Source organism: Syngnathus floridae, chromosome 5 (assembly GCF_059516105.1).
Source record: "Syngnathus floridae isolate MCC-2025c chromosome 5, RoL_Sflo_1.0, whole genome shotgun sequence".
In the NCBI taxonomy this organism is placed as follows: domain Eukaryota; kingdom Metazoa; phylum Chordata; class Actinopteri; order Syngnathiformes; family Syngnathidae; genus Syngnathus; species Syngnathus floridae.
This window is the reverse complement of record NC_142417.1, coordinates 12,750,656-12,774,183: the sequence shown is the minus strand read 5'-3', so window position 1 is coordinate 12,774,183 and position 23,528 is coordinate 12,750,656. Positions and strand designations below refer to the sequence as shown.

At 41.4% G+C, this 23,528-nt stretch overlaps 1 protein-coding gene across 9 annotated transcripts in view; it reads right to left on the bottom strand.

The window, feature by feature from the left end:
* fbrsl1 (fibrosin-like 1) overlaps positions 1 to 23,528 on the bottom strand; it is a 222,553-nt gene that overhangs the window by 6,614 nt on the left and 192,411 nt on the right. For 6 of the 9 annotated variants that reach the window (XM_088375372.1, XM_088375377.1, XM_088375375.1 and 3 more), the window contains 8 exons: positions 9,209 to 9,623; positions 8,360 to 8,616; positions 5,415 to 5,665; positions 2,552 to 2,605; positions 2,345 to 2,440; positions 1,134 to 1,205; positions 608 to 637; positions 236 to 307 (listed from right to left, as the gene is read on the bottom strand). In XM_088375372.1, coding sequence (XP_088231498.1) covers positions 236 to 307; positions 608 to 637; positions 1,134 to 1,205; positions 2,345 to 2,440; positions 2,552 to 2,605; positions 5,415 to 5,665; positions 8,360 to 8,616; positions 9,209 to 9,623 — 1,247 coding nt within the window. Of the gene's footprint in view, positions 1 to 235; positions 308 to 607; positions 638 to 1,133; positions 1,206 to 2,344; positions 2,441 to 2,551; positions 2,606 to 5,414; positions 5,666 to 5,817; positions 5,979 to 8,359; positions 8,617 to 9,208; positions 9,624 to 23,528 lie in introns of all 9 variants that reach the window. The other 3 variants (XM_088375380.1, XM_088375381.1, XM_088375374.1) reach the window with 2 other exon arrangements.

Genomic DNA, 23,528 nt, shown 5'->3' with positions numbered 1-23,528 from the left:
AATGAGCCCACATATTTCAGTGACGTCCCTAATTTGTTAGATGTATTCAATATTGTGATGGTTACTGATGATTTCTCTTCAGAGCATAAAAGCACCTGCATTTGGTTTCAATATTCAATAACATAATTCCAGATTTTAATATCGAGACTTAACTGTATGACCTTTTATGTGTGTGATTTGTTTCATTAACACGTTTAGTTTTTGTGACAGCAAAAACTGTTTCCATCTCACGCACCTTCATTTTCTGCTGGTGGTGGTAGATCTGCCACGCGATCTGGACATGCACCGCACACCACTTGCCAGGTTTCTACATATTTAAAGAGAAACCAATGTTAGCCAGCTGGCCTTTATAGGCAAAGTTAAAATTGGATGTCGATATTGAGAATTTCTGGCCAAACTACAAAGTGGGGAGTCATTGTGGCTTTCAACAAAGCAATTACGAACACAGTCTAACCCAGACGACTATAACCCAGAGCGACCTCAATGCTATCCTTAAATGCAGCAGCTTGTATTTTCTTGGTCAACCACTATTGTGGAATGTTTGACTTTGTGGCCTGGCCAGAGACATGAAACATTATAACGGAAAGAACAGGAAGTTGTAACTTACTCGAACATTGGTCCTGAATGGGTCCGTTATCTGTGTGGAGAAGCAGACAATACTTGTCATCTAAGCTTTATGAAGAAGAAATAAGTGATGCTGTTGAACAGCTCATGGCATTAATGTTAGTTTCATATGGATAAATGTCCGATTGGGTTAGAAGTAGCCTTAACCCTAAATACAAAGACATTTCTTAAACACACATTCAACATTTCCATTGTAGCCGTCCGTCCATCCATCTCTATATGGCGTATCCTCACTGAACTGGTTGCCAGGCAATAATAGTGTCCATTTACACAAACAACCATTCAAGCTCACATTCACAAAATTTAGAGCCTTAAATTAACCTTAGTTGACCGTATTTGTTGACCGTTTGTGGGAAGGAGCCAGAGAACCAGGAGAAAACACACACAAGCACAAGGAGAATATTCAAACGCCACTCTGTAAGGCTAGAGTGCAAATTTGAACCCAAAACTTCATAACTATGCAGCAGCTTTGCCAACTACTCGTCCGTCATGGATGGCTTGATGCTTACCCGTGGATCTTTCTGAAGGAGTGCGTGAGGTACTGCTCCGGGACGTGCTGCAACATCGATGGGATTGGATGCCTGAGAACGAGAGAGATCACACATTAGCAGAAAAAGGTGACCGGAAAAGCGTACGAAACAACAGTCAAAGGTGCAGTATGTAAGTGCACAAATGCATTCTATTTCCAAACGAATGGAAGACAATTCCATTTATCATTTTCAACTCTCTAATCTTTAGCTACTGCTGTGTCAAAGCTGATGATGGTGAGTACAAGTGCAATGAAGCTGGAGCTGTTGACCCGCGCAAGGCTAACACATCTCGGATCTCTCTGATCTTCTTTTCGTGTCATCAGAGTGCCTGGATCAGCCGTATTAATCCAGCCTTAAATCACAGATGGGGAAATTCCTGCAGGTCGACCTAAGTCATCGGTTTTCTCCAGCACGCACACATCCAAACACACACACACGTATCCCAACCCCGAGCTCCTCACGCAGAATGCTTCTCAGAGGATTTCCACATATAAGAGTGTTCCGTGACCCATCTGGAGGGGCCTTTAACAAAAGGGCCTCTTCATGACAGAACCCACCGGGAATAAGGCCAGGGGATTTAGGCCAGCTTTGATTGGTGCTTACACTGGGTCAGAGCCTTTGGGCATCTGCCAGACACAACCACACCCTCCTCCCACATCTTCTTATCCCTCCCATTTTTACCTCCCCTGCAGCCTTTGGAGGCTTGTCTCGCCGAGACAGACAGATGTTATCTTATGCTCTCAGCTGTTGCCTGTCATGGCTCAGGTCAATGCTCAGCTCTGGCTGCCGCATGCTCAGACAACACATTTTGCATTGACTCTAACTCATAAATGACACCAATTTGTTGAATAACTGCCATATAGAATGTTATAAAATGCATGTGAAATGAGATCATTTCATCATTTTCTTCCACTAAATTTATTTTGGTGGTACATGGTGTTGTCTTTGACATATAGTCTGTTGATCGTCAGTTTTTTTTTTTTTTTTTTAAATTAATGCCCAGCCAGACCATGTAGACCTGAAATAGCAGAAAATAATACTGTACTTTGTATATTTGAATACACCACTTTTTTGACTGCACAATAGCTGGTGAGTGCATTGTAATGTATAATTGCAAAACAGGTGATTTTGTGTGGAAATTCTTGTGTTTTTTTTTCAGCTCATGGATGCGATTTGACTAAAGGACTGACCTTAGGTTGGAAGGCTCCTTGCAGTGAGCTGAAGGGTCCTGAGTGAGGGAGCAGCGGGGGCATACCTGGCATGGTAGGGGGGTAGGAAGGGAAGAACTGAGGGGGAAAGGGGAGGGAGAAAACAAAATGATCCTCGGACAACAACAAATAGGTCAAATATTGACCTTTTAAAATGCCGATAAGTGATTCAAAATTACAATGACTTACATTTGAATGATGTCTGATGAACGGATTATCCAGTTTTGGAGTATATTTGTCAAACTGAAAGAGAAAAACAACAGAAAACACAAAATTGGATTAGACGTGATCAATTTAACTCAGTCCAACATACTGTATAACACTTTCATCATTACATCTTGTGATATTTAGGGAAAAAAACAAGACATATGATCACCATCTGCAAAACAGCAAAGAGCAGGATTTGATTCAGACTATTAAGCCCTAAAGTGAAGCAGCTGGCTTTCACCAGTCATGGGGTTATTTAGATTGAATTGTCAGATAAGGCAGTAAAATTATTATTAACAGGACAAGAGCAAATTATCCAACTGAGCACACAAGGCGAGGGTGGCTGTGGTTGGGTGGAGTTGGGCGTGTTCATCATGGGAATTATATCATTATATACCAAACCACTGGAGAATTTATGTGAAACTAATAGTTTTTACTAAGGATTTCTAAGAGGCCCCCGCAGCTATAGTTGAAAAGGCAGCATGAAAACAAAGTTGTTTGTCAGCAACCTAGACTTTGAAAGCGGTGATTTAAGCAGGGGAAAAATCCAATCTTTGTGAATAACAGAAAAAAAGAAAAGAAAGACAATCAGGAGTCTACTGTGTGACCAGTCTGTCTTTTAGGATTTGATGTGAGTGGAACAGACAGCGTTATCAATGGTTACGAGCTGATTCAAGACAGATCAGCGTGTAACTGATACACTGAAAAAAACAATCTATAAACGCTAAAGTGATGTGGTGAAAGCTTTTTAGCAGGGGAGCTCTTGTCTAGGGGAATAGCCACATCAGTAATTTGCCGTTCAACAACTGTGTTGTTGTTTTCATCATGCCCTCGACGCACGAGGAACTCATCATGAAGCTGAGACGGGGAGGAGACAGCGAAAACGTTGTCCCACACATGAATAACGGCATTGTACATCTGTTCTCGTGCCAATACAGGCTCGAAAATTTTAAACACACTAATTACAAGTGACAGTAACTTATTCCCCTCCACAAATACACAAACCATTTGCAGGTGCTTTTGGTGAGTGTGTTAAGAAACTCTCTTGGCGGGCACTGACATATTTTAGTTTACGTAAAACTTAGTGGGGAGTCGGGACATATATTGCAATGTGTGCTGCGAGGCGGGTGGTTGAGCTGTTTGCTAAACTCCTTGTGAGGACACAGCTTTGGACTTGGAGGCCCTCTGGTGTGGCAGGGACATTCACATCTGCACAAAAATAGCAGCAGCGGCGGCAGTGTTCGTTCATGGGTCCTAATGAGCCCAAATCAAAGACAGACAGCCAACTGAGAAGAAACCTCGAGCCAGCTTTCGAGCTCATTAAATGCCTCCTCTGCATTACTGAAGTGCCGGCCTGCTTAATTCTTAACGCTAGAAGTGTCGCTTTATGGCCTTGTAAAGGGAAAAGGGGGGAAATTCACCCCTGGAATTTACGGTGCTTGTCGATTTTATTCTAAACAGCTTATCTTTCATCGATATTTCTTGCTCACATACGTTGCAGGGGGGGAGGGGAGGGGGGGGGCAGTGCGGGTCAATGCTGCCATTTGGTAAGCCACCTGCTTGAGGCCACTGAACAATAAACAAATATTGATGCTGTGTAATTTCATTAATTACTGCCATTAGCCAAGGAGTGTAACAGCTGAAATTATACAAGAGCCAACAGGAGGAGTGTGGAGAAGACAGGAGAGAGAAACTGTGTTAAACCACCTGACAACACAGCAACAACAACTACATCATTAATCCCGCGGCTCTCGGCATGCATCCAAAGAGAAGAATCATTGTTACGAACATGGAGGGATGAGGAAAACACATTAAAATGAAACACAGAAAAAAGAAAACAACTCAAGATGTTGGACTGTGAGCAAGTCTCTTCATCATGAAAGCAGAGACTGTGTACTATATGGATTTCCTGACATGTCAAAGATAACCAACATACCAAATGGCAAATAATTGAACTGAAAATCACTCAGTAATTATCTGAGACCGTGCCGGAGCTTTGATATTTGAGCTACAGGATAGAGGGAATTTTAAAGTGAGCTACTAATGGGACCAGCATGCTCTTAATCAGAGGTCGGGAGATGACGGATGACATCTATTACACTTGTGCCATGAGAGGAAAATTGTGATTCCCGCCTCAATTGCTGCATGTGAGGAATGATGAATGAATAGTGATAAACTCTTTTCCTCAGTACTAGTCTGGGAAATACAGATTAACGCTCGCCTATAAACTGCCATGCTAAACTTAATGGCAGTCTGTTAGCAGCAGCAATAGCGGCAACCCAACCACAGGATCAAAATAGCATCTAAACTGTGGCGGCATTCTACAAACTGCCTCTGTGTACACTTATCTGATAATTTGTTAGTACTTTGAACATGCCAATGAGAGCTTCCACATTTTCAAAACATGGCAACACAAAGTTTACCTTAATATAACGTACGTAAATTATTGGACTGACATTTCATATCAAACTTGGGGTCCTGTTTAGCAGACCCAACACAGTCTCTTTGAAACGCAAGATATGGTAAATTATGTGATGGAAATGTACAAAAGCAAGCGTAAAAAATTTGTATACACACATTTGACGTCCAATGTATTCTTGTGCATGGTTGCGTGTGTGAATCAAATAAGGGGGAAGCAGTGTGGATTTGATCACAAATCTAAACGGATCATTTTAGGTGATTATTTTGTTGAAGGGAGGGATTCCTACAGCAACGGGACGTAATGGGTCAATTATGGGGTGAATAAATAGAGGGAGCTGATTAAGAAGGGGATTGGGACTGGTGGCAAGGGAAGTAACTTTCAAATTTGATTTACTAATTATTTTTGTTTTTTACTTATCCTCACATTTCTGGCTTGGTTACGCACCATGGGAGGTGCGGTGGGCGGGGTGAGGATGGCGGCCGGGGGCAGACTGGTGGGGAAGGGCGTGAAGGTGTGCTGGTGGGTGTGTTGGTGCTGGTGCATGTGCTGATGTTGGTGAAACTCTGCCCTCAGGAGCGACACGGGGGCCAGCGGTGAGGCGGGTGGCCCCCGGCCTCGCTCTGAACTCTGAACCAGGAATCGGTTGTTCAGCTCCTGCCGCAGTAGATCATGCTCTGCAAGAAAGGAGAGCGAGGAAAACCCCCCCAAAAAAGGACAGAAAAGGGGGGCAGGGAGAGGGGGAAAGGTGGGAACACAAGAAAAAAAAAAAGGCACGGGCGCCCAGTCAGTCTTCACAACAAGGGTAGAAGAGAAAGAAAATAGTCACCTGGCATTCTCTGTTTCTCCAGCTCATGCTGTGAGGATTTTCTACGTGGGGACTCATTGGTGGTGGTAACAGAGTTGCCTGTGACAATGTGCCAATCAGAATCCCCGAATGAGGCTGGCAATACATGATAGGTTGGTTGAATGATATCAACAGGCTGGTATCTAAAGACAGGAGAGAACCAAGAGTCATCCCAGCAGAAAACACACACACTTGCCGTTGAATGGAATGCACGGTGATGCAGAATTCACCGACAAGCATCGTCGCTGGAGACGACTGTCTCTGTCCTTGTTTTTGGTAATGTTTTCAAAGCATTTAAGGAAAGAATTACAACCACCAATCACTAGCGAGATTAAATATTGTGGTTGCATTAGGTTGCTGATAGAGCGCAGCATTTTCAACATGTGTGTTTTAAGCGCTGCTTTTCTCCAGCTTGGATGATTGTCCAGTTTCAGTGACAATTTTGCACCCTGGATATGTGCCATTACCACCCATATAAAATGCCCTTTGCATATAACACAGTGTGTGATTTTGAATGTTGTGATCCACAGCATATTTTTAACAACTCAATAGGTATTAGAGCTGTCCACAAAATTAAATTGGTACAGCTATACCTTTTATGTACTTTTCCATCTGTGTAACGTGGTAGACTACTTTCCTACTTATCACTTGGTTATCAGCACAGCAGCTATATAAAACATAGTATTCAAAGTAGTACATTTATGAATGAGAATAACCAAATAATTTACTGAATTCCTTCATAACCACTGTGTGATACACAGCAGTAGTACAGTAATCCCTCGTTTATCGCGAATCATTGGTTCCAAGACCACTCGCGATATGTGAAAATCCGTAGTAGTGTCATCCTTTTTTTAACATACACATTTTTTGTTTATCAATAAGTGTATGTTAAACCATATATGTGCATATGTTATCATTAGAACATTAAATAATAGTTTCAAACATGTAAATACTATATTGATATGTAGTATAAATGACATACAGAAAATAATGTTTAAATAATATAAATATAAATATGATACGTGTGTGTGTGTGTATGTGTGTAACATCAGTAGATGTAGCTAAAGTATACATACTGTAAATATGTTTTTAGAACTCTTTTATTATAACAACTTTTTTATAACAAGGTACAAGTGTACATACTGTAAATATCTTTTTAGAACCATTATATTATTATAAAAATTTTTTTACAACAAGGTGCAATACTGTAAATATGTTTTTAGAACTCTTATTATTGTAACTTTTTTTTTTTTTTAAAGGTACAAGTGTACTTAGTGCAATTGTGTGGGCACTCCCTGCCTTCTGCTTGCATGTAGGCAACTTTTGTGCCATAATTCCTCAATTTAAAAGTTCATTTTTAATTTTTGATTTTTTTTTTAATTTGGAAAAAAATCTGTGATGTACTGAAGCTGCGATAAATGAACCGCGATGTAGCGAGGGATTACTGTATTTGTTTTGTTTTACTTTTTCCTGATATTTACCATCACACCAACTGTTACAGCTTTCACACGTCTGAGAAGACTTGAGATGATGTCAGAGTACGTCTGTGGGCCAATGTTTCCATTTACTATCTACAACGGCCTTTTCAGATGTTCTAGTTAATCTAGAATATGTTTGATGAGTTTGTGGTAAGGGTTCTCTCACTACATCCACTCATACTTTATGAACATGTTTACGCGCTGGAGCAAAAAAGAGCCATAAATTATTTCTCCAAAATTGAAATCATATGTAAGTCAAATGTCATGGTAAATTGAAGAATTTTGAGCCCGAGGCTCTAAATCCATTTCACATTACTTTTTTGTTTATATATATTTTTTGTCTTTTTTATGAGTTAGAATTGATTTGGATTTTTTTGGTACTTACTTTGCAACTTACCTCCAACTAATCCAAGTCATGGATAATAGAATAGAATACAGACATAATGTGCTGATTTACAATTTACACTCATGAAATTGACATTGTTCAATTTTACTGTACAGGTATTTATAGAACTTGTGTTTATGCTTAGGCCTGACAAAGAAAGGCTGTGGTTGTTACACGTAAAAGAATAAATCTCCAAAGGAGGGAAGAAGTAACATTTGATGAGAACTACTCTCCTACCTTAAACTTGAAATAGGAATTTGTCTAAATGCTGAAGGTTTTAGGAGCTATGTGTTTAACCTAAATACATTTACAAGTAATCCACAAACTGGATGGTGGTAACTGGCTTACAAGTGTGACATTCAGGCATGAATTAAAATACCTGTACTGGAACCAGTAGTTTTTGTTGTTGCTAAATGTACTTTTTTCTTCTTTTTAAAATTTGATGAAGATTGCTGAAAATGTTCAATCAAAATCTAGACATGCATTGGCAGATTTTATTTTAGAAATATTTGCATGGCCTCAAAGCCCAAAATGGTAAAAGGCATAACTTAACAGGGCACAGCTGTCAGTATTCAATGTAGTGGGATTATGTTTAAATATACTAACTAACCCCCCAAAGTAAACCGTGTTTTTATCTGTTGTGAGGCGTTTGCAATATTACCTGGGTAGGGGGTACCCGCAGGGTGCCCGGGCACCACTAAACTGTTGGTAGGTAAGGTTGGTGGTGGAGGCAGTGTGGCTGGGGTTGCAAACATGGCCGAATGGCGATGTGCCGGGCTCCGTAGGGAGGAATAGTGCGAGGTAGAGAGGTTGGCTATGGACAGAGGCAAGGTGGGGGCCGAGGAGGGCAGCCCACTGAGTGGGTGATGTTGAGATGGAGTGAGGTGGTGTTTAGGCAGAACAGGACTGCTCTGGTGGCTGAAGATAAAGGTGACAGAATACAAAGATTCAAGTTCAAATGTTTGATTAAATGACTTTACATTCAAATTAGTGGCATGATGCACTTCTGTGGAAATCGATAACATTTTCAATCAAATGATAATAGTGAGTTGACAAGAAAGATCATGCAATAAAGCCTCTTTCAGAGGTGAGGGAAGACTGCGCTGACATTTTAAAGGAGGAAACGGTTAAATGAAAAACTGTAAATCTTGCACGGGTGGCTGAAAATCAATTTTGATGTGAAAAGTCAATATCGTGTGGTGAATGTGATTTTACAGTATCTCGCCGCTACAAAACACGACTTTGGAAAATGTTATGATTTTACTGCATTGCATGTAGCATTTACGAGGACAAAGAGAGAAATTGAGGCTGTAATGCACATGAAGTATAATGGAAAAAGCTCATGACGCTTTTTAAAGACTTAAGGGTTGTTTCATACTGAGGGTGAAGAGCGCCACTAAATATATGATGCAGTTATTGTGTAATAATTTGCTCAGGTCATAAATGGACGATAAGAGCTTCTTGTCTTTGACACAGCTCTGTAACCAATTTGCACCTCATTAACACCTACCTGATGTCGTGGAGGTTGTACTGCAGCGGGTGGTGCACTTGATGGCTTAGGATTGGCCGGGCGTGGTGGGGATGTGGGGGTGGATGGATGCAGGGCTCCTGCTGTGAGTGTAGGTGAGGAGGGTAGAACTGGGGTGGTGCCCTCAGCAGGCAAGGGGAAGGGACAGGGGGTGGACCTTGCAGCTCCCTCTTGACACCGAGAGGAGACGGGGTCAGGAGGCGAGATCGAGGAGGTTCCGGGGGCGCCGCAGCTGCAGCGGGGGCCGGAGAGCCCGTTGGCGCTGATGCCGGGGTAGGGCTGGGCAGCGGGGGTGCAAATGGCACCTCAATATTGTTCTGTTCCCGATTGCGCTGAAAACCAGACGCTTTGGTTGAGCTACAACTCTTGGACTCAAGACTCTCATTCGCTGGCACACCTGAGAAGAGACACAAAACCGCTGTGAGAATAAAAAGTATGAAACGAATGTAGACACATACTCGACTGATTATGCAAAAGGACTGCAGCTGATGATTGTTTGGAGAGATTTGCCAAGTCAGAGGTCAACAATGTACAATGAGAACTAAGTCTGATTGTTGCTGGAGAACAAACGGCCTCCCCTAAAATGTCCCTCGGTTTTTATAAGGAAGGACTTTTTTGTTACAATGTGGATGCAGAGAACCACCCCAACGATGAACGAAACTTAGTAATTTTGCTGATGCCCTAATGTCTCCTTTTCCAGATTCCTCATGACTCCCTCCTCTTTGGTTCTGTTAAGTGTTTAATCAGGTCATTTTCATGCTTGACTATAATCAGATGATCCAATTTCTCCTTGCTATCCAGTCAACATGAATAAATCACAGCTAATTAAAGTTAAATGTCGGCCCCTATTCGTAGCTCTGCTGAGCACACAATCAGGCATGAAGTTATTATGTTTCGATTGTGCTGTAAAGAGACACTGTGGCCTTACTGTCCATGTTTCTTCATGTACCCGGATATGATCTTTCAGAAGATTTTGGAAATGGCATTAGAGCACGATGAGAACGGCCTTAGAACTGCTCCAGCGTGTTTTCACTCTTCACTACTGGCCCTTCAGCGAGCCTTTATAATTAGCACTCCAACAAATTATCTTTCTTAAATTGCTACAATTGAACACTAGAATTTTCTACAATTCCAGCATGAGAAACATGCCATGTTTCAACACCTTTCACTTTCTCATCATTACTAAGCCCTTGAATCATAATGAAACATATGTTGCAATCTGATTAACCAAAAACAGAAAGCAAGTTTGAGAGGGTAACATCAAAATTCTAATTGAAACTTGTTTCACGCATATGAACAAACTTTTTTCCTTGACAAACACAGCAAAACATCACGAGAACCAGACACGGATAGAGAATATGATTTTTCGCCTTGCTTATCCTCAGAAATGCTGCAGTTCTTTTCTCAGTAAGGGACTCGATTAAAATACTGCACAAGTACTCTCAGTGAGTATAACGGTGCTAAATAGATAATTACAAAGGCAGTTCAGTACTTTGATTTTTTTATGAAATCGTTCCACCCCCTCCCTTGCCCCTTAGTATTCAAATATTCAAATAATGCAGAACTAAGACTTGAGATTGTGACCATCTCAATAGAAATTCCTAGATCCAGGCTTACATCGACCCACATATTATATAGGATATGGGGTGTGGAATAAAAGTAAGCTAAAAAAAAGAAAAAAGAATCAGAGACATAATATGGCACATAAGTGGCAAAAAAGCAAATATTCTTGCTCAAAATGTCTTTATTGAGAGAGGTTGCCATGGCAATGTGATCTTCCACAATGCAAGGCGAGTATTAGAAAAGCAAGTCTCACCAGAAAGAAAGAGCTCTAATACTAATGTGAAGCCACAATGAGCAATGCAATATCGTAACGATGATTCTAATGCGGTCTAATAGAGGCAAGGAGGCACTTTGACCATTATAACCCTCATTAAAATCATTCTGCAAGTCAAGACACCCACAAACAGGCGGGGACAAAATTGAGTACAGACAAAAATGGGGCTACAGTTGTAACATTGCTCGACAATGCTCATGCGCTTATAGGCACCGTAAACTACATTATTACTGCTAATATCAATCATCATTTCAAATATGGATAAAATTATCCCTGACATGTTATCATTTCAGGAGTAATCTGGAACAAATTAACGGTTACATTTTCTAATAACTCACAGCTATACCAACTGTCAAATAGCACTCATAGGCTTTTGCCAAAGTAGTAAGTTTGGCATTGTTCCATTTCTCTGTTTCTCTGGACAAGCCCCTACCTTGAGGTTATGTACTGATAAACAGCAAACGTATTGCAGCCGACAGTTGTGCGATACAAATGCCGAATGAATTCTCTGTAAACCTAAGCAGCTAGCAGCTGGTAGGAGTGGGTAAAACAGAATGCCCCCCTGCCACAGTCACCTAAAGCCCTCCAGTGAGCTGGGCTAGCGCACTGAGGGGACAACGAAAAGTCCCTTGGGGAATGTTGCAAGCCTGCCCACCAGATGACTTCTCATGCTAGTATTGATCTTTTCATAGTTTTGCCAGGGCTGTGCACTTGGGAATTGGGCCTTTGCCCTATGTGCACGTGCCTTTTTTTTGGAAGAGTATAGCATAGGGGGTTGCAAGGGTGGGAAGATTAAGGGGACAAATGAAAGGAGCAGACGGACAACAGGCCATTGAGCTTCCCTAGAAATGACTAATGTGTCCAGCGGGAGACGTGAGCCCCGTGTTGCTTCACAGCTGTTCCAGCCTTCCACACCCTTCACTTGTGACCCCCTCTTATCCCTGCGGTACAGATGCACGAGCTTGCACAAATACAGGACAATGTTGTCTTTGCCTAAGCAAATTTTCTAACTCGAACGATTGAGAAAGTCCTACGCCTCAGTTAGACTATGATAAGCCAGTAGCTATCATCAAGAATAGATCAATTTAAAGGCGTGCTGCCACATTTCATTTCAAGAACAAAAGGTCAAAGCCCCGAAGGGCAGAACTGCACACGAACACTCACCTGGCTTTGAATACCAAAATGGTTGCCTTTGAAAAGCATTCCTTTTGAAGCAATTTTCAATTTATTTCTAACACACACCTTGCTAACTACAAAATGGACCCAACGACCTTACGAATAAAGCTGCAGGAGAATAATTATGTACCTCTGAATGAAAACTTTTACAAACAAAGCTGAGCATGCAAATAAGTGTATTCCATAAATCACTTGTCCACGGTTGACATCACGTTGTCTCATACAAAAGACAGGGAAACACAACCTATATGCAAATAGCTTTTTTTCTCCCTCCCGATTAGAAACGGCCATATGGAAATTATTCCTTTTGAAAAGAGAGGGTGAGAACACCGAGAGTCAAAAGAGGCTTAAGGCCACCGGGCGTTCTCATTTAGTAGGCAAACAGGTGGTTGACTCCATTCATGGCAGCACTGATGAGACGAGGCCATGAGCGGACAGATATTTAAATAAACTGGGATATCGGCTTAAAGACGTTGCTTAATAGTAAGTGAGAACTCACGCTGCCGTGATCCCTACCCTGCCTGCTCTGGTTGGCAGAATAGTTTAATGCTCCTTGATGGAGGAGCGCTTGATGACTTGGTTTATGTTCCTCTCTTGGCATGAACTGCACAGAGCTCAGTTCCTAGAGTAGAAGAAGGCACGGAATTTCCCAGTCAACACTAAAAGACAGTCATATGAAAGATGTGAGTGTGTTCAGTCATAGAATTTAACATTACACGAACAGAGGGAATGAGCAACATTGATTGGCCATAATGCCGATATTGATATCATTAGAGAACTGTGCAATGGCCTGCTTTCCTTCACACTATTTAATCTTCCTAAAGTGTCCCCAAGCTGATAACAAGTTGCACCAAGACAATGTTTGCAAATTACATTAATAGGACAATGGACAAGGAGGAATCTGGCCAAGATAGCTCAAGACAAGGGACAGCTGGGACATTTCAATTATTCCGCTGTCTTTCCACAGCAACTGACAAAAGGAGTGTATCCTTTTGTCAGTTGGCAGCAGAATGGAGACGGGTGTTAAGCTGTAACACGTTTACAGTCAAAGCCCAGGCATACATTAAGAATCCAATGTTCATTTTAGAGAGCTGGCAGCACAAGCTGGGCTGAATCCACTTTTCAGGCTCATATCAGATCCCAGTTCTAACTGTGACCATATGGTGCACAACACAGATGCCATCCACCTCTCATAGTGCATTTGTGGGAGGGGGCGGGGAATACATTTAGCTTGAGAGAGAGAGAGAGAGACAGAAAGAAAGAGAGAGAGAGAGAGAGAGAGAGAGAGAGAGAGAGAGAGAGAGAGAGAGAGAGAGAGAGAGAGAGAGAGAGAGAGAGAGAGGGACAAGAAGAGGGGCGGAGATGTTAACCGTCCAAATCATTTTATATCATACACAGTCCACTGGGTTTAAAAGCAAAGTTAAACCTTCATTAACCCTTGCTATGGAGTGTTGCAGACAAGCAATAAACCTTCACACTCCCTTCACTTGCCCGCTCATCCCTTAATCGCTGTCTCCCCCTCCCCCCAAAGGACAGTTTCCAGCAATGTCCATGTGTTCCAGGGACATCGGCATCAGTTTCAGCTTCCTATGAACATAGTCAGGTCGTCTGAGGTCACTGGCACTAGGCTCGCCTAAATAATAGGGGTACATCCTCCAACTTTTAACAGAAAAGCATGGTTGGATGGTTGTTCAGCATGGCCCACCCTGCCAGCAAGGAATTCGACCCTATTGACTGTCACTGACCCCAGTGATCCCTCTTACCTAGAGGCCTCTGTGGGTTGATCGCCAGAGGCCAGGGAGATTGATGCCTGCTGAACCTTGGGGATACATTTGTTTTGAAAAGAAGGGGGCTTTTCAGGAGTTATTTGTTAAATGCTAAAAACACTAGCTTATCATTTCATTAATTAGCATGACACGGGTGCCTAGTGGACTTGAACGCCGCGGTGACAGCTGTCTCAATTGATTATGACAATGGACATGGTCCTACAATTATGAAGGTGACTGGAGACAGCGCATGCCGCTTCTAATAAAGGACTTAACTAGAGCCTCCTGTGTCATGGGACACCGGTGGGAGGACAGTGGCAGCCTCCCTGTGTCTCCTATTCATTTAAAGACCTTTTCAGAATCTCTCCACAGGCTATTGCGGAGCACCGTGTGGGCTGTAGTTCTTCAGCAACGTGTCAGCTTTACTTAAGCTTTCATAACGCCTTAGCAGGATCACTTTGGTCCTCCACAGGAAAACATCCACTATTAGCCCACCAGCTGGCTCACAATCCGCAAAGAACGCAGTAGGAAAAAACATAGCAAGGACAGGAAGAAGAAAGAATGATATGTAAAAGCTACAAAAAAGGGAGCCTTTACCTACAAGTCCAAGCAAAGGTGGAGAGGATGAGTGCTCAGCTATGTAAACAAATGTTGCTTTTCAGTCTTCCTTCGTGTATGAACATGTATAAAGCCCACATGCCACTTAGTGGATATAATATTATCTTTCAGTGCCATACTGATTACTTATCAATGGAAGGGAAATGGTTGGCTGAAAATCCATCAACAAATCCTAAGTGGCATGACAGTGGGCTGAAAGAGCCTGCATGTTTTTCTTTTCCTCCTCCCACATCTCCATTTTCACTCCATAGTCTGAAAGCAACGCAACAATTGGGAGCTGACAGCTCCAAACCATTCACTATATCTCGCTCATTGTTTTGACATAAGCAGGCATTGCAATTTAGTGCCAAAAGGAAGAGTGGAGCAGGATAAACACCGTTACGGACTTAGTGTTGAGTATCACAAGCTGTGCCTGAGCTACTCTTGTTTTTTGATGACTTTTGAAAGCGAGGAATGTAGATGTTACCATCATTTTCAATAGTGTGGTTTTTTTGGGGGGGGTATTAACTAATTGAAGAAGGCAGCTAGTACTCGTGATGACTGATGTCTATTGCACAATACATTGACCATGGACATAAGTACGTATGTCACAGTATATTTCAATTCGGTGAAAAAACAGGCTCACAACGAGCGGGACTCTCTTACTCCGTTATGAGGAATTGACCGAGGAACAGATCAGAGAGAAAGCAGAGGAAGATCTAAAGTGGCCACTCTAATGATTTTTTTTTAATATATATTTCGGAACAAACGTGTTTCACAAGTTAGTGTTAAGATATTTTCGCATCTTTTGACAGCTCTGCGTTATCCCACATAAACACCCATTTGCAGTGTTGGATTTTAATGTTTGAGTGGGGTGCAAAATATGAATTCGGACTCACAAATTGAGATGCGAAAGTGCTTATTTCAAGGCTTGCTGCATGATGCGTCAGGGTTGTAGAAATTTGTAAGACCCCCATTCTCTATCTTGATTGGCAAAAGAGAGAATGACAGAAACACTATAAAGGAGAAAGAGCTCCAGGGACATTAATTAATTCAGCGAAATGGTGGGGCAGAGGGTGGTGTCAGGTAAATGAACAGAAACAAGACCCAAACGTTCTACTCTGAAAACCAAGTCACATCAGTTGATTGATTTCAAGGGCACCATATTTCACTGTGATGTTCCAAGTGTGATGCTAAGTGAAGAATTGATTGATTTGTGTGGTGGAATGCCAGTATGAAGAAACGTGTGAACATATGTGCGAGTATGGTCAAAGAGGGCAGGGTGCAAAGTAAAACAGAAGAACCCATTTCTGTGCAAGATGAAACATGACGCCAGAAGAAAAAAAAAAACATTCACACACATGAACACATAGCGTTTCTGACAAATGTCAAACTAGGCAAAGCGATGCCAAAACAAAAATAAAAAAACAAGACAAAACAAATTCGCTTGACATATTTCAGACAGCAGAAGACAAAACAACACTGAAAGCATTAGAGGGCTTCAAATGAAACCCTAGAGCGTGTGACTCACTTCATGAAACTGTGTCGAAGCGGAGATGCCACACCACATCAAACCTTGTAAACTCTTGTCAAAGCCTCCATTCTCTGTTTTGCTGCCAGCTCTTAGATTATTGTGAAGGTACGTGATGGAAGTGTCACACTTGAGAGTGTGTTTTAAGTACCATAAACTATCGAGACCCAGGTGGCCCATTCTGTCTGAAAAACAACACTGCACTTCTGAGACTCCAGTGGCACCTGCTACTGGGATTAGGTCAGCAATAGGCCAACCTCCCAGCAAATGATGCGGTAAGGAACCTATGACTCTTTGGCAGTTGCTGAGGGGTCGACATCCATACATGGGAGATGTGATACCTTAAATGTTTTTGGAAAGTCCAGGATATTATGGTTTTCATGGTTTAACTTCATGGTACACCTGGCAATACAAGCTAAGAGGAATGAAAGAAAATATGGCATCGGCCATCCTTTGCAGAAACAATTACTTTCTCTCCTCTGGGAAGTTGATGCACATGATTTCAAGTGTCTACTCGGCCAGAAGAACATTTGTATGGTCAGAGGTCACTGATGTTGGATGAGAGGCCCTGGCTTTCAATATCCAATGTACACATTCACTGCGTTTAGAGATTGTTCCCCAAATTGTTCCCTCGAAGAGAGTCATCTTGACTGAATAATAGATTAATAGACAAAGCCACATGCACAAAGTCAGAAAGAGGGAGGACGAGAGGAAAATGAGATAGTGAGAGCCATTTTATATCAAACCCTCAGCTTCTGATTTCCATGATTCCTCTTTGCTTCCCAAAGCAAACAGCCTTGTAATCACACTCTTGCAGCAAAAATCCGACCCCCATGGAGGTTGGACCCTATGCTCTGTTGACTGGGGTATTACAGATAGTCCGAAGCCATGAGGGGCCCCTCCACCAAGGCCCAGAGCGGGGAATATAACGGTAGCCAAAAACAACACTAAAACAGATGACTGTTTGATTATTGTAGGAGACCACACGGTGCATGCTTTTTTAAAGCCTTCCCTGAACTGGCCAAAATGGAGGCCCCTGTGTCTGAACGAATTACCACCGAACCTACTTAACAAACACAAGGATGATTAATTATGCATTTGCCAAGTGAAATATGGACGAAACATAAGCTCTTTCTCTGTGTAGCATGGAGGCTGACTATTTTCTCCATGGGTTAAGTTCAGGCCTTTGGCTGGGCTCTGCAATAAACCTTCCCTTACCCCCCCCCCCCACCCCCCCACCCCCCCCCCACCACCACCACCACCACCACCACCAAGTATACAGTTTAAGTCCAAGCCTGTGGTATTGCTTTCAGACTGAGCGGCTCTGATAGTCTACTGACAGAAACGTGAATGTAAATGTTACAAACCGGAAAGGTGTAATGCTAGGCGCTAGGGAATACTAAACAAACAGTGAACAACAACCACCCATCTGGAGATACTTGGAAAGTATGTTATGGACAGGCTGGTGGAATGTCTGTTTGATGAGGGATCTGCTCGCTGGGTTCCACTCCTTTCCTGATGCCTCTTTGACACTGACTTCTAACGTATGGGTGTCGTCACAAAATCTAAAGAAATGTATACCCTTTCTGTTCAAGCCAATGCTTTTCTAATTTGGAGTTTGAGAAGAGCGGATTAACATTTTCATATCATCACAAGTATGTCTTGGCTGACACTCGTCACTTTGCCAATGATTGAACATCATCCAAGCACTGTGTTTGGCCACAATTTCCCACCATCTGTCTCCATAAATGGGTGTTGAGGCTTCATCTGCAAATAACAGTGGTTCTGTACCACTTAACAAAAATGATTTTAAAATGTGCACAGCAGAAAATACAACTTGAAAGTAATGTGTAGGGAAAACCCCATCTTATGGAGTGGAGTTGTATAATCAAGACAAAACATTAAAGCAATCACAGGCAACACTTTACATGTAAGGCCTGACAGCAGTGATAAGACAGATACTGGTCATGTATTCTTCCAAGTAAACAATGAATGCTTTCTCTGCTGCAGTTGGCTGAGCTTCAACTGAGAAGTAGAAGGAGAAAGAGGATTAAGATGTGACAGATGATGTGCTCTCTGCAGCTATCCTTTCTCAATTCTCCTCTATCTTTGCATACAATCCTCCAAAAGAAGCACTCTTCTATTCATTTTAGCAGGTGGCACTTGCGTGTTTACATGAAGTCCTTTCTTTCATAGCAGTGTCGCATCAACTCCATGAACAAGACTAATGTCTCTGCATGGATAGATTTAAGCAGCGGGGGATTGTAAGACAAATACAAAAAATACATATTGGTTTTTTTTGTTGCAACAATTCATTGTTGCTTCACACAAGTTAATCAGTTTCACTCCCAAGTTTCATTAAACAACCAGAAGAGGTAATAACTTGGACTGATCACCCGTTAATTAAAAATCAGATACAGTGGCCCCTTGACAGGAATGAGCCCATCTATGAGTTTTTCAAGAAACAATGCTGTTGTTTAGCTGATTTTTTTGTTTTTTTTATTTACGAGCATAAAGCAGGACTAGAGATATATGAGATCGTTTCCTTCGGAGACGCAGAAATTCTAACGATTTGCACAATGTTATGTTAAAACAATTACTGGTAACGACTTCTCAATTTCAAAACTCGTTGATAAATTTGATAATCGATTAGTTGTCGATTAATGAATTAGTCCATCGTTAATCTCAAGGCACTGTTGTTCTGTATGTACAGCAATGTAGCTAGATTAGTTCCTTCACACAGGTCACAATCGCTACAGGTTCGCCTAAATATGCTCATGGCTCGTTATTGTGTAATTACGCTTTCTCCACAGCTAAATGTGGATCTATATAACAATCGATAACCACACCGCCACACAGTGGCCTAATCATTTTCCCTTTTTGTCACCCCTCTCTGTCACAACAGCTGATCACGGTGTACAGGTTTAGATGGAGGACAAAGACTGATAGGAGTAACTGACGGGTGTCAAGTATTCTGACATGTAATACCTAACAGCCACTGAAATAGATTGACCTGACTGACGTCGTGACTCAATCCATTATGACCCAGTACACTGAGCAGGGGTTAAGTTAATAAACTCATGCACACAACTGCAACGTCTCTAGTACAGTATATAAGAATAAGATATAGTAATGAATGAACAAACAAACAAACAAACAAACAAACAAACAAACAAACAAACAAATAAATAAATAAATAAATAAATAAATAAATAAATAAATAAATAAGGAGAATGCATTTGAATAATGTACTGTTGCCAACCTGCTGGTGGATTGTTGCAAGACTGTGATAGTTTTTTTCCTTTGTGACCCTGAAGGTATTTGTGACTGATTGGATGAGTGCATCGGGAGGTTCAGGAAGAAGAGTATTGCCGTGTACCTGCTGGAGGCAGCCTGACGGTAGAGAAAAATGCAAGTCGGATATTTTTCTTCAGTTCTGACAATAGGAAGAAGAACTATTCCAGTCTTTTCTTGGAGGATTTGATTTGAAGGTTTTTGAATGACACTCGTAAATCCCTAAAATATTGTGGGTTGACCTAGAGTCTAAAGCCACTGTGGTGAGGAATCCATAGAGGAGAGTGAGCCCATAGATTAGCTTTAAGCACTTGCCTTCAACTGAGTTTAACTTTGGACACCTCACCTCCTCTACCAGTTCATGCTGGAAGATGAAACACCGAAGCCTGCATTACAACGCTAGTGGCAAAAGGAGATGGACAGCCATTTAAAAATGGCCAATGGAGCAACTATTACCAATGACCTCCTCCTGATAAATTATTGTCAGTTTTCAGAATGCATTAGTTTGTCTATGTTAAAACACTTTGGGGAGTTTGTTTGCCCAACATGTCTGCTCTGAAGTAATCTTGCCCATCAGCCCATACTTTCTATCTACCTTTGCTCTATTCTAACTGGATGAGGCAATATAAAAATGGATTAGTTGGTCAAGAGGTCGTCTTCCATTCAGTCTTTAATAGATGAGAGGCTGCAAAAGGTGAATCATGACCACTGAGGTTAGTGAAACATTACACTGACCTGGGCAGGGGAGAGCTGCTCCTACGAATACAAACATGCTCTCTCATCTACTTCAATATGCCTGAGTTGCTCTCAATCCCCCTGCACCTGACCTTGCTGCTCCCTTTTTACTATCCCTACTCTGTTCTCTAGCATTCACAATCCAGACGGTGAAAATGGCATTTCATTTTCCTGAAAGCTTGAGCTGCAAAGAAAGGAGGAAACAGATGAGTGGGGGAGACCATAACACGTTTATTGACATGCAGCAAACGTTTATGTTCGAACAAAGGCCATATACCCGCAGATAGGCAGTTGATTCAACGCAGAGACCATGGATTTGCCTTTTTTTTTCTTCGTTGTAAATACAGAAATAAATAAAAACTTTTAAATAAAAGTTTTCAGAACCAACTGGTTCGCATTTTTAAAACTGTACATTACCCGCCTCTCTAAAATTGTTATTTTCTCTCCATAGTCTTTGGTCTACGAGACAAAGTCTTGAATTCTTCCTGTAAATAAGAGGCTACGTGAGGCAGAAAAGAATGCCTTGCACAATTTTTTGAACCGAGGTATGTCCGTTAAACCAATGGACATCTGTCACACTGACAGGCATGAAATCTGAAATGAATCCTCATACACAGCAGTTACTCAGCTTTCAACTCTCATGTGCCCTCTGGAAGATGTCAGCTGAGTCAGATGTGCATGATGGCATTTGTGTGCATCTCCCTCACCTCTCTCTCCTTTGTCCCATTCTTCTAATCCAGTATGTGTGGGCCGGTAAGTTTAATGGAAACAATTTATTAAGTCCGGCTTAAAATGCCATCTGCAGTTAAGCCTCCCAAAGCCGCTAAGCTCCCGGTTTCACCCCAGAGCTTGCTGTGTTCACGCTTACTGTAATGCTCTGTTTAAAATGAGCACAACGGGTCAAAATTAATCAGGATTACAAGGCCACAAATCCACTTCAGAGATAAGTTTTCTACCAATTTTTCTCCACCACTATCCCAAGATGCCCTCAGTTTTACTGTTGGTGTGACCATGTGTAGCATGTGCAATAACGGATACATGCGAGCATTAACATCATCACTGATACTATCACCCGATGTTTCTCAGGATGTCTGCTGGTGATAAAGACATGGTTTAAAAAACATCACAAGATTCCATGATTCCCACAAAAATCGGCACTTAGCCTCATTGTTAGCAAAGCATTTCGTGGGGCCCCGCGAAGCTGCTGCTTCTCATTTATGTTCCACCACCGAAGCAAACAACATTCAACACCGTCAGAAAAAATTCCAAGTGTTCCTTTCAAATTTTTGGCCACTGTAAGGTAGTAGGTGATAACTTTCTATCACTTCCAAAGGCACACCCTTGTGAAATGTTAGGCCTTGAAGTGAAGTGCATACTGTATGTATGTATGTATGTATGTATGTATGTATATATATGTAGTATGTACGTACGTATGTATGTATGTATGTATGTATGGAGCCTTGTACTTACTCTCAAGTACGTTTCGCTTCTCATTCACCTTCGAGCAAGTGAAAACAGTCAATTGAAATACAATACAATAACAAAAGCCCCTTGTTCCATTGCATACTTTAAGTATAGCATACTCCTGAAATCCATATTTGACCGTCAGTTAAGAAAAGGAAGGTAACCAAAACACCAGTTAATTTTACTTGGCTTCTGCTTCCCCATAATGAAGAGACAAAATCTAGAAGATAATGTGTAAGCCTTTGGGTAACAACACCCCAAGAGAATAGTTTGCTTCCTCTATTAGTTTTCCACTGCAGCAAGTTGTGAAATGACGAACAGCAGAAATGATAAAAAGTCAATAATATGAGAGACTGAAGGCTATGATGTCCGGCCCCCAAACCAGCGTCCTTGAACGTAAATACGGGGTTTTACGGCCAATGATTACAATGTTGGTCTGTCTCATTAGTCAAACAGATTATGGACTTCGGAACAGTTCAGGTTGATCCCACTTGTTTAGTTTAGTAAAGTTCACACAATTCAGAGAAGCAAGCAAAGCAAAGCAGGTCCTTACCTTGGAAACTGTTAACTGATAAACATCACATCATTAAATATGCATTTACTGTATGCCATGGTTATGAGTATCTATCTATCTATCTATCTATCTATCTATCTATCTATCTATCTATCTATCTATCTATCTATCTATCTATCTATCTATCTATCTATCTATCTATCTATCTATCTATCTATCTATCTACCTACCTACCTACCTACCTACCTACCTACCTACCTACCTATCTACCTATCTACCTATCTATCTATCTATCTATCTATCTATCTATCTATCTATCTATCTATCTATCTATCTACATAATTCACATATACCTACATGATTGGAGTCACAATCGCAAGCGACTAATGTCAGTGTCCTTATCCAACCTTTTGTGCACATTTACAAGGATCCAGGATTTCTTATGTTTCAGGCTGCCACTGAAATAGTGTATGTGATGGAGAATGGTTTTGCGTTTGTGTGTGCATGTAGTTCTCAGCAGAAAATACACGCTCAAGTAAATGCATCTCTCATTTATATTTTCATTGTGAAAGCTTGGGTCAGAAAGAAAAAGGTTGCCATGAATCATCTAAATTAAAATTACAGTATGTTTTACCTTCTGATAAGGAGTTTTACTGGCCTGCTGTTAATGAAAACAGTGACACGCAAATGCTGTAAACGATTGGTTTCTCGAGGAGCCATTTCATTGCTTCAGACGATCAACCAACATCTCTCGTGGAAAACAACGACTTTCATTGTTAATGGGCTTTTTGGAGCCAAGGTATGAACATTCTCCTCAACATTACATTACAAGGATGGCGCAAACGAAACTGTACAACAAGAGCTGCGAGTGTGCTCCAGCACTTTTATCAGTGTACAGTTTAAATAGAGTCTTGCTCAGGCTTAAGATGCAAAAGATTACAATATATTATTTTTGTTTGGTTTATTATGACCTTGCCTCACAATGTAGGTTTGCTTAAGTATAACAAAACACAAGTAATCATTTTAATCCATATATGATTCCTTAAGGTTGAAGGAAAAGAAAGAAAAAAAATAGGGATCAGTATTGGAAAAAACACGCCTTACTAAAATCAGATTAAAAGTCCAAACATTTTGATCAGAAATCCCCAGCCTTTAACAATTTAACACCTCACTCAAACTTGATATCTACGATTGAAGTTTGTATTTCGTGCATTGCAGTGGCAAAGCACGTACTGGCAAATACACACAGCCTGAGCGTCTGAAAGAGCTCTCGTTTCCTTTGGCATCCATTATGGCTCAGGCCTGCTGTCGGGGAGCTTGTATTGCCTGAGGGGAAGTTCCCATTTGAGGGAGCATGTGGCAGAGAGGCTCTAAATCCCCTCTAATGA